The sequence below is a fragment of the Pelodiscus sinensis genome, chromosome 4 (genome assembly GCF_052426305.1).
Source record: "Pelodiscus sinensis isolate ZL-2025 chromosome 4, ASM5242630v1, whole genome shotgun sequence".
In the NCBI taxonomy this organism is placed as follows: Eukaryota; Metazoa; Chordata; order Testudines; family Trionychidae; genus Pelodiscus; species Pelodiscus sinensis.
The window spans coordinates 2,288,396-2,302,955 of record NC_143055.1 but is presented as its reverse complement, the minus strand read 5'-3'; the positions used below and the strand labels follow the sequence as shown (position 1 = coordinate 2,302,955).

Genomic DNA, 14,560 nt, shown 5'->3' with positions numbered 1-14,560 from the left:
CGCTCAGGCGGGCGTGTGGGGCAGGCCCTGCTCTGGGCCTGGCGCGTCCCCAGCCGGGTCAGTCCGGTTGCTGACCCGCCGACACCTGATCTCTAGATTCCCAGGGACGGAGCCGGCTGCAGGAGATGGAAGAAGCCGCGCGGAACCTGAGAGTCTCCCTGCAGCCCACTAAAACCTCGGATGCGCCCGCCAGGGAATCGGACAGTAAGTCTCAGCCTGGGGCCCGGCAGCAGGGTCACTCCCTCCCCAGGCCTGGAAGCCGAGCACCCTCCTGGCAGTGGCTGGCTGCTGCATCCCTTCCTGCTCCTAACCAGGAGGCCTAGTGGTCAGCGTCTTCTGTCCTTTCACTAGAGTGTCCCTCATGCCAGGTTCCCCCCAGCCTGGCTATGTCACGGTTGCATTCGCAGGGCACAGAGATGCAGCTCATGAGCCAGACAGGGCTGAATTCAGACCATGGTGGAAACTGGGCACCAGTAGAGCTGCTCTCCTGGGCTTCATTTTCCACCCCCGCATCCTCCCCCCCCCCCCACCTCTGAGCCCTTCCTAGGCAGCTACAATAGTTTGGGTCCCTGCCCCGTCACACTGATGGAGGCAGAGCGCCCCCTTGTGGGCAGTGCCACAGCTGCCTCTCTCTCTGTCTGGCAGGGGCTGTGCACACACCCGGTCTGTGGCCCAGAGTCACTCAGGTGCAGGGGACGCGCTCACAGGTCACAGGGCGGCAGAGTCAGGAAGACGTGGCTGGGGAGACGGGCCTGGAGCTCAGGGAGCTAATTCAATTCCCAGACCTGCTGCAAACATCCCGTGGACTTTGGGCACGTCTCTCTGAACCTGAGTTTCCCGTTGGGATAACAAACCTCTACTCCTCCCACGTGGCATCTATCTCCACTGGGAGCCGCTGAGAGCAGGGCCTGTCCCCTCCTGCCTGCCCAGGGCCTGGCCCGACGGGGCCGGCAGGGGCTGCCCTAAAACACATCCCCCCAATCCCGTGTTCTGATCCCCACTGACGTCGCTCTGACTTGCTCCCAGCGCTGCAGCTCCTGGGCGAAGTGCAGGCAGGAGTCCGGATGCTGAGAGCCGAGCTGGGAAATGTCAGTGCAGAGAACAGAGAACTGCAGACCCGTCTGGACACGGTCGCTGGGGCGCGAGGAGCCGGGTCGGATTCCTGCAGTGAGTCAGAGCCCCTGGTCCTGCCGGTGTGGGGGGGAAACGAGACTCAGGCTCCCAGGCTGCCAGTGCAGGGCCTGTCGCCAGCACCGAGTTCCCTGCATGAGACACACCTGTGGCTGCGCATGCACCACCCTGCGGAGATCCGTGTGGAGTTCAGTGGCACCCTCGGCCTCGATCCAGGCCAGTCCAGGCACAGGCAGAGACAAACCGGCCTTTCAGTGCTGGGGAGGCGGGGAAGGGGGTGATGCTCAGAACTGTCCCTGGGCCAGCGCCCCCTGCAGGTCGTGGGTGGAACCTGACAGGAAATAGGCCTGAGACCTTCACCACTGACCACTAATGGTCACTGAGCACTGTTGGTGCAGAACCAGGGGCTGTTCCACCTTGCGCTGCTACATCCTCTGCCCCCCACCGCCTGAGTTCCCCCGCCAGCTCAGCTGAGCAGTGAGTCTTCCCGTTCCCATTACAGCCGTGCTGCTCTGCACTGGGACCAGCACCTGCTCCAGCCCAGACACAGCTGCATTTCCGTGCTGGGGGAGGGACCCTGGGCTGGCTGCTCTCCACAGAGTCTCTCGGATCCTTCCCTATGGCCATGGACTTGATTTGCTGAGTGGCTGGAGAATCGGGCTCAGACGTTCCCTAGGTCTGGGACAGCCCAGGGGCAGGGGAAATGCAGCAGGAGAAGCTCTGAGCTCCCTGCGGGTGTTCCTGTGACTAGCCCAGATGTCTGACCCTAGTCTCTGCTCCCAGGGGACGTGTGGACAAAGCTCTCCGCAGGCTGGATGGGTCACGGTGGGAACCTCTATTACTTCTCCCAAGAAGAGAAGTCGTGGTTCGAGGCCCAGCAGTTCTGTGTATCTCAGGGCTCACACCTGACCTCCGTCTCCTCCCAGGGGGAGCAGGTGAGTGCAGGACCATCCCGGGGCTCGGACCATGGGTCAGGGCCTGGTTTTATGTCAGAAGCAGGAGGTGGGTAACAGCTGAGGCAGCAAACCTGAAACGTGCCTTGTAACAAACTCTGGGCAAGGATGCCCGGCCCTGGAACCTGACGCAGGGATCCACCCATCAGTTGAGAAGCAGGGGTGGGCAGGGGCACGGTGCCAGGCCTGGACACCCCAGAGTCTGGGGGGAAGGAGGGAGGGGCATTTGGGGACTGGCTCATTTCTCTAGGACACATCGCCGTGGTTACTCCGTGCAGATGCACAGACTCAGACCCAGAGACGCTCCAGGACTCCCACAGGGTCTCCCAGTGAGTCGCTGTCAGTGTTTGGGGTTAGACACCATGTCTACCACTCCCCAGTGCCCTGCTCACATCCCCAGACGCCCGCTCCCCTCCCCAGCCTGCTCAGCCCAGGTAGCTGCAGCTGCCCCTGCAACCTGCCTTGAGTGGCCTGACCATGCTGGGATCTGTGTTGGGCAGGAGTTCCTCTCCAAGGGGACGGACGGAAAGCGCTACTGGATTGGACTCACCGACCAGGGCACTGAAGGCAGCTGGCGCTGGGTGGATGGCTCAGAATACAGAGCAGACGCCAGCAGGGGGTGAGTAACGCGGAGACTGATCCCGTGTTAATGTCTCGTCACAGGCTCTTTCAGCAGCGTCTGCTCGGCCCCTTGGGTCTGTGTAGTCCCCAGTGCAGGGGGCCCGATCCTGAGGGAGGCTCCTGGGCGCTGCCCCAACGGAAATTCACCCTCCCAGGAATTCCTACACACGCCCCTTTGCTCAGAGCCTCCCTGGGGACTCGCCATTGACCTGAATGAACCACCTGGATTTACACCAGCTGAGGGACCAGCCCTGAGCCAACTCCACGCAGCCAGCTTGGCCTGGAGCGAGCAGCCGGGTCCAGTGCTCTCCCTGGGCCGCATGGCGCTCCATCTCCCCCACTGTGGGGTGCAGGCTGCAGGGGCCGGGGCATGGCCGGAGCCAGCTGGAGCCGTTACACTGAGCGCAGGGGCCGGGGCTGAGGCCCATGACCAGGGCAGGGAGAAGCCAATGAGGGAACCTGCTGCCCTCTCTTTCCATCACTTTGCTGAGTCATTTCTGGGGGTCTTGGCCCCCTGCTAACTAGAGTCCGTGCAGCAGAACCAAGGTCAGCGTGTGGCCGTGGTTCTCCTGAGACAGTAACACTCTGCTCTGCAGTTTCTGGTTGCCTGGTGAGCCCAACAATGAGAACGGCAGAGAAGACTGTGCTCAGTTCCGCACACAGAACCAGACTTTGTGGAATGACGTCCCTTGCACTCTCCGTTTTCGGTGGATTTGTAAGCAGCCCATGGACAGGAGGTGATGCGCAATATCACCTGCTGAAGGTATGAGGGGGGCACAGATGAGCTCCCTCTTCCCCCAAACTCCAGGAGCCAAAGTTTTTGGGGAGCGGAGGCAGAGGGCAGATAATTAATGAACTGGAATTCTTGGATTTATCTCTGAGGTCTCTGCAGCATTATGCAAAAATATGTAATATGATCTCATCTGGGTCCTCTAGCAAGCAGGAGCAAAGCCTCGTGACTTGGGTGTTCGTTTGTGAGCGCTGACAGCACCGCACCATCCTCCCTGATGCTGCCCCGGCCACACGCAGAGCAAAGACATCGTCCTCCTCCTTCTCTCCTCTTCTTTTTCACGCGCGGTTTGTTTGGGGTGGAACTTAGGGCTGTGGGGTGGGGGTGACCCTGGATGTTGAGTGCAGTGGAGAAGGGGGGCTATTTTGTTTCATCTCATTATTTTCCATATGCTTTGTCCTTCTTTCTGGCTGTAGCAAAGACACTGGTCTCCTGCTGCCCGGCATGAATGGGTCTCTAATTTGTATGTTTCCAGGTCTGTCAGTAAATAAAGTACTTGGACCATGGAGTTACTACTTCCAAATTATACAATAAATAATGATTTGCTGCCTTCCACTAGAATTTCTGTTTTGTTTTTACACCTTTAAAATCAGATGTAGAAAGATGTAGAAATACATATCATACATATAGTAGCCCAATGTCTGAGACTCTATAACAGTGTAATGCTTGGTGTTGCCTCTGGGCAGCACTTTTGTCTCTGTAATGTCCTTTGCCTCCTGCCATGGCGCTTGGCTGACTTCTGCCTGGCCACCGCGGGGGAGCAAGCGGCATAAGCGGACGTTTGGGCCCCGCACTCCCCATGCAGGAGGAGAAGGAGAAGAGAAAGAAAGTGAGAGGCAGGAGAGGGAGGAGAAGAGAATGAGAGACAGAGAGAGGCAGGAGACGGAGGAAAGCTGAGAGAGAGAGGCGGGGAGGCAGTAGGAGGAAGGGAGAGAGAGAGAGACGGAGCGAGAGACCGGAGGCTCAGGAGAGAAGACCAAGATATAAAGGGAATAGGATGTGGAGGAGAGACCTGAAAATCCCGTTTTATGATGGGCTAATTGGCTAGTATATTCTATACATATAGAAATGTACATATAAAGAGAACCCCTCCATTTTACTCTATAGCTGGAATCCCAGAAGGTTCCAGAAGGGAACAAAGGGAATATTTCCATGGAAACTGAAGCCTATCTAGGCTCCGCCCTGCCAAGTCTTCCTTCCCTGGTGAGGAGACAGCCCAGTCAGTGGAAGGCCAAACTACGGTGCACTCACGTAGCTATGACTGAGCCTAAGCCTATGGTATCCCAGAAAAACTCCACCACATCCAGGGAACGTATCTGCTCTTCCAACATTTTTTGCAGAAGAGCAGACACACTCTTTCAGAGGTTTCCAAAATTTGTCCCAGTGTAGAGGGGCCAAGTTTCAGAAAAGCCTCCTCTGACAAAACTATCGGGAAAAGGTACACAAATGGTGGAGTGCAATTTGCGTACCTTTTGCCGAAAATAGCGACAATGTAGACCTAGACTGAAGCCAGGTGCTCAGGACACTGAGGAAGCTTGGGAGCCAGACTGAGATCCATGAGGGATTAAAAACCGCTCAGGTACATCGGCCAAACATGATTGGGTTTCTTGCACCTTCCTCTGAAGCTTTTAGAAGAGGCCAGTATCAGAGGCAGGTACCTGGGCTAGATGGACCATGGATCAGCTCTGGTGAGCCAATTACTGTAAATCTGAGAGGGCAGAAGCTCCATAGAGGAACTGAGAACTGACCTAAAGGTTCCTCCTAAACTGAACCTTGGAAAGTTCCCTTGCGTGTTTGTTTCATTTGGGTTAGCTGCGGGAGTTCAGGTTTCAGTGTGAGATGATGGTGCAGCTTGTACACTTCTACCGGGAGGAAGACGAGATAAAGACCAGACCAAACCCCTCTTGACCATTGCACATGCTGCTGCTCCTTCTTGGGCTTACCTTTGCCAAGAGCAGAGCTGAGCTGTGGCTTTGTTCTCCCAAGTCAGCCCATGCTAAGAGCCAGGAGTCCATGAGAACAGGGCAAGTTGGTACAAAGGATTCCAGTTGTGTTGTCCTCACCTGGAGGCTGGGGAGCTGTGTGAATTTACTCTCCATATTCTTTATGAAAACGTGCTTCTGCTGTAGATGTGACATAACTGAGAAACACTTAATGCAGGATGGCTCATGTGAGTTGTCATTGGAAAGGTTGTGATTTACTGAGTGTGGTTTTCCCATTTGTATGCCTATATTGTTTTGGCACTGGAAGTTAGCAATATTGACCATTCATCTGTATTCCAAACCATCCAGAACTAGCCCTTCCGTTGCAGCGATGAAAAGCCAGACAGGGCTGCTGGCCCATTAGCCCAGACGAGGGAGTGTGAAAGAGGCTGGTCTTCCTGTAGATGCTGCAAACAGCATGTGAGTAATGGCTGTTCCGACCCTGCAGAGATATGTTACCGTGTCCCCTGGCACGGGGCCCCATCCTGGAAGGCCAGTGTTACTCACTAGGGGTACGCCTACACACCAGCGTTATTTTGGAATAAGTGACGTTATTCTGAACTAACATAGTGCGTGTCTACACTACAGGCCTTTATTTCCAAGTAATGTTGAGCTGGAGGACTTCTTGCTCTGACTCCTGGTAACCCTGGTTTCACAAGGAGGAAGGGAAGTTGAAGGAAGAGTGCTCTTCCTTCAACTTCCTGCAGTGCAGACAGTGCCAAAAGCCAAGTGAAGCTATTTCCACTCATGCTATGCAATTGATGTAGCTGAAGTTCCGTAGCTTAATTCGACTTTAATCCTGTAGATGTGCTCCAGAAGACAAAGAGTTCCTTACACAAGAGCGACATAAGGCAGGGAAGTGACATCACCAGGGTTCTCCTTTGTCTCACCACCCAAAGAGACACTGACAAACGTCCGGAAACAAGAACTGAACTGGGGAAGAGAAAGGTCAGGGCCCAGGCTGGGAGGACATCCAGTTTGTGAGGCATAACCCTGAAGTTTCAAGCTGCAGGCCAATGCAGCTGACACCCTCTAACCCAATGCTTTTCCCTGCCAATGTTCAACAAATAAACAACATGCAGAAAGACAATACCTAGCGTGGGAAATGATTCAGTAAAACAGGCTTGGTTTGCGTGCTTTGCCCCATTTGCTCAGTAATCTGCTATGTTCTGTTTGCTACCTTTTTAACCACCTAAAATCCCCATTTTGTAGTCAATAAACTCATTTTTTATGTACGACGTAACCCCATTTGTACAATTAATAGCGGGAGACAGTTGTGCATATCTGTCCTCCGCAGTGGGGAAGGAGGAGTATAAAGTTGGACTTATATACAGACTTTGACAGTACATCTACATTTGCACCCCAATTTGAACTAGGGATGCAGATGTAGATGACCGAAATTGCCAATAAAGCGGGGATTTAAATATCCCGCGCTTCATTAGCATGATCTCACCAGTGCGTTACTCCGCTGAACAGCTGCAGGGAGGGGTCCCGTGTCCCGTTTTTTACAACAGCCCCTGGGTGAAAGGGGAGCCCAGCAGCTCCACTCAGCACTGCTGATCTGGCTGGTAATTTCCTAATCCCTAACGTCTGGCCCCACCTCCAAGCCCACATCCCCAGCCCATGGCCCATATTCCCTCCACACCCCAACCCTTCACCTCTGCCCATAGAACTGTCCCACACCGAACATGTCAGCTCCACCCCACAGCCTGGAGCCGAATCCTTGGGTCTTTCCAAGGAAGTGATGGGGGGGGGGCTCCTGTGTGGGGGAAGGAGCGGCTGTGTTCAGTTACACTGTGCTTCGGAGGAGCCGCGGGAGAGCCCAAACACCTGTTAACCCCTCTCCCAGCAGACCCTGAATTGCTCCCCACCGTGGGGCGAACACACCGTGCGATGTACACGGCACAGCAGGCACCACTTGGCCGTTAGCGAATACTGGCACATGTACCCAGCGCTGCTCCGTCCTTAACTCCGATTGGTACCACGGCTGTTTGCTCTTCCCTTCCCGCCCCTCAGGGAGAGAGAGCAAAGTGCCCAGCTCATCTGTCCCCTGACTCCCCAGCCAGAGTGAGGAATGCAGCAAGCTGCGCACTTTCCCCTCGCTCCCTGAAAAAGAGAACAGCCAGCAATGCCCCCTATGAATTGGGGGGGGAGCTTCATCCTCCCCTTTGTCCCTAAAGGGTGCTGGGGAGGGGCGAGAAGCTCAGAGCTGGGACAGGCTCAAAGGGAGGGGGCCCCATTTCATCTGCCTGGTGATTGTCTCTATTCCGTAGGGGTGTATGAGAAGCAATCCCATTCCAGGCACATCCCGTTTTCCTGGCACGACCGCACCCTGCCCTTGCTTTGCGTTATGATGGGAGGGAGCAGCCTCCCGCATGTGGGTCCCTGCTCTGACCGGCTAGGAGCAGTTCTGAACAAACAGGCAAAGGCACAAACAAACGAACGGTCTCAAAATAGAGAGAAGAGAGTGCGGGAAAAGCCTCCCCCCCCCCATTTTCACAGTTGTCTCCTTGGGGCTGGAGCCGTCGGATGACTCGGTGTCCCGGTGCAATTGCAGAGCTCTGCAGGCAGACAGCGGATTGGCTGCTGGAGCTCGTGCTTCGCCACACACGCCCTGGGAGCCACCAGCAGGCTTCCTCCTGGGGGCTCCCCCCACAATGCGGGACCCCTGTGCCCCCCCTTTCTACCAGTGCACAGGGCTTCTCCTCAACAACTGGCTGGAAAACATGCTCATGGCTGGGGAAATGAGGCTCCTCCCGAGGGGCTGAGTGTGCCCGGGGGGGGTCACAGAAGACCCCTTGGGGGGGCTTCCCAGAGGGCTGACAAGGCCAATGACACTCGCCTCCTTGCTCTCTGGGCTTCTCACCACCCAGTCCTGCTGGGCTAGATCTGCCCTCCCCAGCCAAGGCACAGAGCTCTCTCTCTCTCTCTCTCTCTCTCTCGCACACACACACACGGAGTAGCATAGACATTGAAACTCTTCAGGTCCCAGGAAAATGCAGTTTGTGGGGCCCAGCTTCCAGGAAGCCAACGGCCAGCTGGGCTCAGAACCCCAAATCAATCCGGTTGCCCTGTGACGTGGTGTCTGCCCCACACTGACCCAGCCCTGGGAGAGGAGAGAGCAAAGCCCCACAGCTGAGGCAGGTTCTTGCTAATCAGGCCCAGCTGAGGGGAGTGTAAATAAAGGCTCCGGAGAGGAGCAGACACAGACTCAGACACACTCCTGCAGTGGGGGGATCTGGCTGCCAGGGAAGCTGGAGGTTTCCTGACTTAGAGCAGGGCTGGGGAGCTCTGGCCAGGCAAGGTCCCAGGCTGCAGGGCCTGACACAAGGTCTCAGGGCAACAGGGCTGCAGGGGGCAGCTGGGGTAGCAGAAGGCAGCAGGACCCCACCCCCGGCCGATGCTGAGTGTTCATGTCAGGCGGCAGTTTGCCCCAAGGCAGGGGCTAGATGAAGCCTGGCAGTGGGTCCCTGAGGCAACAAGGGGAGAGGGTTTGGGGGCCCCCAGAAGGGGAGGATCCTAGATGTGGGGGCCCTGTGGCAGGGCATTACCCAGAGGTGGAGAAAAAAATAGGTACCCGTGGGCCAGACTGGCTGAAAAGGGGCACTCAGGGCGGAAGAGGTGACCCCCAGAGTGAGCAGCTGGAGGTGCCCATGGGGGGAGGCACGGCCGGTTACAGCCCCCTTTACAGTGACAGGAGAAAGATTTTCTGATTGCTCCCCTGGAACAATTACTGACCCTGGGCTGGACAGTGAACCCAAGTGATTTTATTCAGTACGAACAGCAGCAGCAAAGTGGTTGCCGGTGAAAACAGGCTGAGCAAAGTCGATTACAGATTGAAACTAACAGGAAATGCAGAGCGAGTTCTGTCACTCAAAGCTCAGCACAAACTTACCCTGAAACTGTTCTTCTTTCAGCCAAGCCTCCCAGCCAGAGAACGCCCTTTCCCTGGGGTCTCTGGTTCATTCTCCTGGCAGTGACGTGCCAGGCAAAGACAAAAGCCTCAAAACATCCCTGAGTAGCCTCCTTTTGAGGCGGGGATTCTGTTTTGACATTCCCCCTCCTATGGACAATTACCTGGTCAGACCCTACCACTTGGGGTGGTCATGTGACTTCCTAAAACCAACCACTGTGTAGACTCACAGGACAAAAGAGGCTGTTTACAGGTGATCACCCAGACATGGAGGGAAATGCCCACATGGCTTTCATTTGCATAGTTAAACCCTAACCCTTCCCCTACTCCATATCTCTCACTTTACCCCCAAGAATGGTGCACATGTAGGGATAACATATTAATGTATTAAAAATGTGATTCCCCCAAATGGAAGTGACTCCCCATAATTTGTTCCCCACAACTTAAAGTATTTAGATTTATTATTAATTCTTCTTACTTATTATTATTTGTTAAGATTGTTAAATGTTTAGATTTATTATTATTATTGCCCCCTTTAGAAAATAATGTATTAGGTAATATAACTTAGAACTGTTAAAAATATAATCCTATGTAACCAGAAACAGCCCCCCCCTCTGTGCTCCAGGGCATGCTCAAGCTTGTGCAAGGGGCTGCTTGAAATTGACATTGCAGAGATACATTGTAACAATGCATTGTCAAGCCATTAACTCTGCTATGGGAGCCAAGCCCTGTAATTGACTAAGGCCATTGTTACTTAATTGAGGCCTGTTCTCTTTAAAACATTGTAACTTTATTCAGCACTCAGAGAATGTTTTAAGCAATACCACCCAGAAACTTTCTGTAACTACAACTCTGATATATGTAAAGTTATTATTACCAGAAACTTTTTGTAACTACAACACTGATATATGTAAAGTTATTATTATACAAAAACATTGTATGGGAAACATTAAGGAATGTATGTAAGAGAGAGAGAGAGAGAGTGCTTGGATGATGAGTGAATGGTTCTAAGAGGTGCCAGCCTGAGAATACAGCAACAAAGGGCTGAAGAAGGCGTCAGGTGCCAGTGCAACCAAAAGGTGTCAAGTGGAGAAACTGGAGGTCCACCCGATGAGATCACTGATGAGCACCTGGCAGCCACCCTGGAGACATCAGCATGATGCAGCAATTTCCATAGACTGGCATAGGAAGAAATTCCTATAAGAACTGGACTAAAAAACAATGGAATCAGAGTCCAAGGTTCTGCTGCCAGCCCACCAGGAGCTTCAGATGCGCATCTGATCAGGACTTCGCTCCCCACTACCATCACTTGTGTACAGAGTACCTGGCCAGTATCCTGTCACAAGCAACTTCCAGGCTGGTAACTATACACAGAACTTGAATGAATGGATGTATGAATGAATGATTATATATATATATATAATATACATACAAGTGTATAAGGGTTAAGTAGTGTTAGGAATAAGTAGTTAAACAACATTGTTTGCTTCTATCTTTTCTTTATTTTTATTATTATCTTTACAATAAATGTGGCTTTTTGCCTTATCCCCCTCATAAGATCCTGCTTGCTTTTATTTGGTACAACATTTTGGTGGAGAATGCGAAAGGGGGAATATTGGTAAAAAAGCCTCAGGTATTGTGGACATTGGTGTGCACACAGCTGACTCTACAGAGAGCAGTTCCATTTTTTTTTCTTTCTTTCTTTTTCTTTTTCTTTTTTTGGTTAACCAAAGCCTGCTGACCTCCAGAGGGTAGAGGCTTCACAAAAGAGCTCATAGTAAAAAGAAGCTATGATTATTCATTGGAATAATCTAGGCTGTCTAACCAGAAGCTACAATTATTGAAATAATTTAGGCTGTAAATAGAAGCTATGGTTATTCATTGAAATAATCTAGGCTGTGTAAGAAGCTACGGTTATTCATTGAAATAATCAAGGCTGTATAACTAGAAGCTACAATTATTGAAATAATTTAGGCTGTGTAACTAGAAGCTACGACTATTGAAATAATCTAGGCTGTGTAACTAGAAGCTACGATTATTCATTGATAGTCTAGGCTGTGTCACTCGCTGCAAAGGTTCAGGGGTGATAAAGGAAACTACACAAGTATTAAAGATGTTTAAGAAAAATTCAGGGAAAGCAGTCTCAGAGGGAGGCACAGAGTTTGAAGGAGCTCTAACCTCGCCTTTCATAAAAGAAATAACACCCTTTCAACAAATCCTTCAGAGATATGGGCACAGTCCTTGGACTGCACAAGCCCTTGAAGATGCTTGTAATATTTCAGATTTGGAGGATAGATTGGCCCAATATATCCTTATATGCAAACCCCCGAATGCAGCAAAAAGAGACGCTGCAGGGATCTGGCTGCTGTGGGAGGCATGTAATAACAACTACTTCCGCCTAACAGCCAGTAAAGAAGAGGCAATATCTCTAAAAGAAAAACTATCCCAATCAGAAAAAGGGATAGAAAATTGGAAAATAATGGCAACAAATTCCCACAATCAGATGGAAATGATGAAACAAGCCTTACAGGAAAGTAAAAGTAATGAGAGACTCCTGAAGGACCAAGTGACAGCATACGAAGAAATACAAAAACAAAATCAGGCTTTAATCAAAGAAAATCAGGTCCTGCAAGGCATGGTTAAGAAATTAACATTAGAACAGAATAAAACCACAGAAAATCATATTCAATGCAATTCTATTATTAAGCATTTAAAACAAAAATTAGGTTTCGCTACTCGCCAGGTAGCAGCTGTCCAGTCAGGAAAATGGGACCTTGCCGAATGTCAAATACCCTCAGATTGGGAGGAGGACATTTGGGACCCCCGTGAGGTATGGGAAGGAGACATTTGGGACAACAAACAGGAGGGTCTTGTAGCCCAGGTGGCAGCCATAGAACGGCGCACTGTAACCACCCCGGTGGACGGGGGAGGTAATCAACAGGTCACTACTGTCCCAGTGTCAGCATCAGATTTAAAAGCAATGGCTGACCATTTGGGAACACTCAACCGAGAAACTTTTTCTCGATGGTGTACCAATGCCATCTTATTGGCAGGAAGGGAAACACTCACTACCCTAGAAATTTATCGCCTTATGGGTATATGTGCGGCACCAGAAATAAGAGCTGCCCTGGACCGCATAAGAGTTGGAGCTGCCGATAGTGTGTTGACTTTAATGGCCACCTTTGGGGAACAAATAGGCAGACGAAATTTCATTGCCCAAGCTGTAGCTTCCATCCAGGAGTCTAATGAGGATCCTGAAAATTATCTTACCCGGTGGGCTTTAATGCAGATAATGGCTGGTTTGGTAACCATACCTGCCAACACAGACTTAGATGAAATCCCGTTCTCCATACCATCGCTCAGGGATTGCGCTGCATCGCTGCTTCCCTACTATTCTGGGAAACTTGCAGTTTGGCAGGACGGGCACCCAGCCACTTTAAGAGAATTGAAAGGGATGGTACAACAAATAACTACCCACGCCGGACCAAAGCCCAATATTAAAAAGGAAAGAGTAGCATACGTAGCGGCAATGGAGCCGACAGTCACTTTCTCTAATGAAAGTGGAACTAAAGGATTTGCAGGATCCCGAGGAGGATACTCAAGAGGCAAATTCAGGGGAAGAGGGAATAATCAGTTCAGGGGTCATCTACACCCAGACCCTCAAAGATCTCAGTTTGCCGACGGGACTACACACCCAGAAAGACCCGCCTCTGAGATGCGCCGCATAGCTTGGAAATTATTAGCACAGCTGGGAGGGGATAGAGAGAAATGGGACAGAGCCCCTCTTACTGATATTATGAAGGAAGTTCTTAGACTGCAGGGCCAGCAAGGAAACGTTTCAGGAGTAACAACCCCCAGCGCTCCCCCGCTGCACCTCCCACCGCCTCCTCCTTTAGCCGATCAAGAATATTACTAGGGGAGCCCACTGGATGTAGAACCCCCACTTGGCATGGGAGCCCAACAGTGGAGGTTTATAGGAAAATTGACCTGGGATCCAGGAAGAAGACCCTATATTTATGTCCAACAGGGAAATCTAGCTCCTATGTCGGCTCTAATTGATACCGGCGCTTCAGTCTCTCTCATTAAAACTGCTCCACAGGCGGGGACTAAGGGTCAACTGATCATGCTTCAATCTTTTCAGGGAAAACCCAGCTCCGGACAAGAATGGGTGCAGGTACCATTCTCTGTACAAGGATTCCACACCACTGGGAATCTGATTCAAACTAAGCATATGACTGACCCCGTGATTCTAGGCACGGACTGGCTGTTTAAAAATAACATTATCATTGATCTCCCCAGAGGTGCTCTTTGGAAACTAGAAACCCTTCCTCCCTATCTCCCTACAGCAAGCCGTGACAACATTATCACTGCTAAAAGTGATAAGCTCGTCGCTGCTCTCACGGTGGAGCAGCAGGAGGAGTGGCGTTCAAAGTTCCCTTTGGTATGGACCCAGAGGAACACAGATTGTGGAAGGATTAACGCTTGTGTTAAGATTGTAGGTGAATTGGTGTCCCCCCAAAAACAATATCGGTATCCCAGGGAAGCAGAGACACAACTAGTCCAAATCATTCGGGATCTGGAAGAGCAGGGAGTAATTAGGAAAACAAACTCCCCTTTTAATTCTCCTGTATGGCCAGTCATGAAGGCAGACGGTAAATCCTGGAGACTAACCATTGATTACAGGAGAATCAACAAAGGAAGTGTGCCCATGGCCCCAATCGTGGCAGATATGACACAAGTCATTCAAAAGGTGCAAGCCACCTCCAGGTATTTTTCTGTTATAGATCTGGCTAATTGTTTCTTTGCAATCCCATTGCATCCGGATTCACAGGACAGGTTTGCCTTCACCATCAGGGAACAGCAGTACACATTCCAGCGTTTACCCCAAGGATTTCAAGACTCTCCAGCTATCGCCCACAAGCATGTGGTGGACATGCTGGACCAGTTAAGCCCCTCTGACCGACCACTGGTCTTTTCCTATGTGGATGACATTTTGATCTTTGGGCAACTGGAAACACAGGTACAGAGACTAACAGAGGATGTCCTTGCACTAATCCAGGACACCGGCTTCAAGGTAAGCCTGGAAAAAGCACAGTTGGTGCAAACCCAGGTCGTCTACCTAGGTATTATCATTGGCCAGGAAGGAAGGCAGGTAGATCAAAGGAAGGTT

General features: G+C 51.6%; 1 protein-coding gene across 4 annotated transcripts in view; it reads left to right on the top strand.

The window, feature by feature from the left end:
* LOC142829725 (C-type lectin domain family 4 member K-like) overlaps nucleotides 1-14,560 on the top strand; it is a 197,788-nt gene that overhangs the window by 14,248 nt on the left and 168,980 nt on the right. Inside the window, exons 4-9 of one of the 4 annotated variants that reach the window (XM_089777710.1) lie at nucleotides 97-204; nucleotides 1,027-1,167; nucleotides 1,915-2,066; nucleotides 2,585-2,703; nucleotides 3,302-3,468; nucleotides 3,642-4,189. In XM_089777710.1, the coding sequence (XP_089633836.1) occupies nucleotides 97-204; nucleotides 1,027-1,167; nucleotides 1,915-2,066; nucleotides 2,585-2,703; nucleotides 3,302-3,446 (665 nt within the window). In that variant the 3' untranslated portion in view covers nucleotides 3,447-3,468; nucleotides 3,642-4,189. Of the gene's footprint in view, nucleotides 1-96; nucleotides 205-1,026; nucleotides 1,168-1,914; nucleotides 2,067-2,584; nucleotides 2,704-3,301; nucleotides 4,218-14,560 lie in introns of those variants that run through there. The other 3 variants (XM_089777713.1, XM_089777711.1, XM_089777712.1) reach the window with 3 other exon arrangements.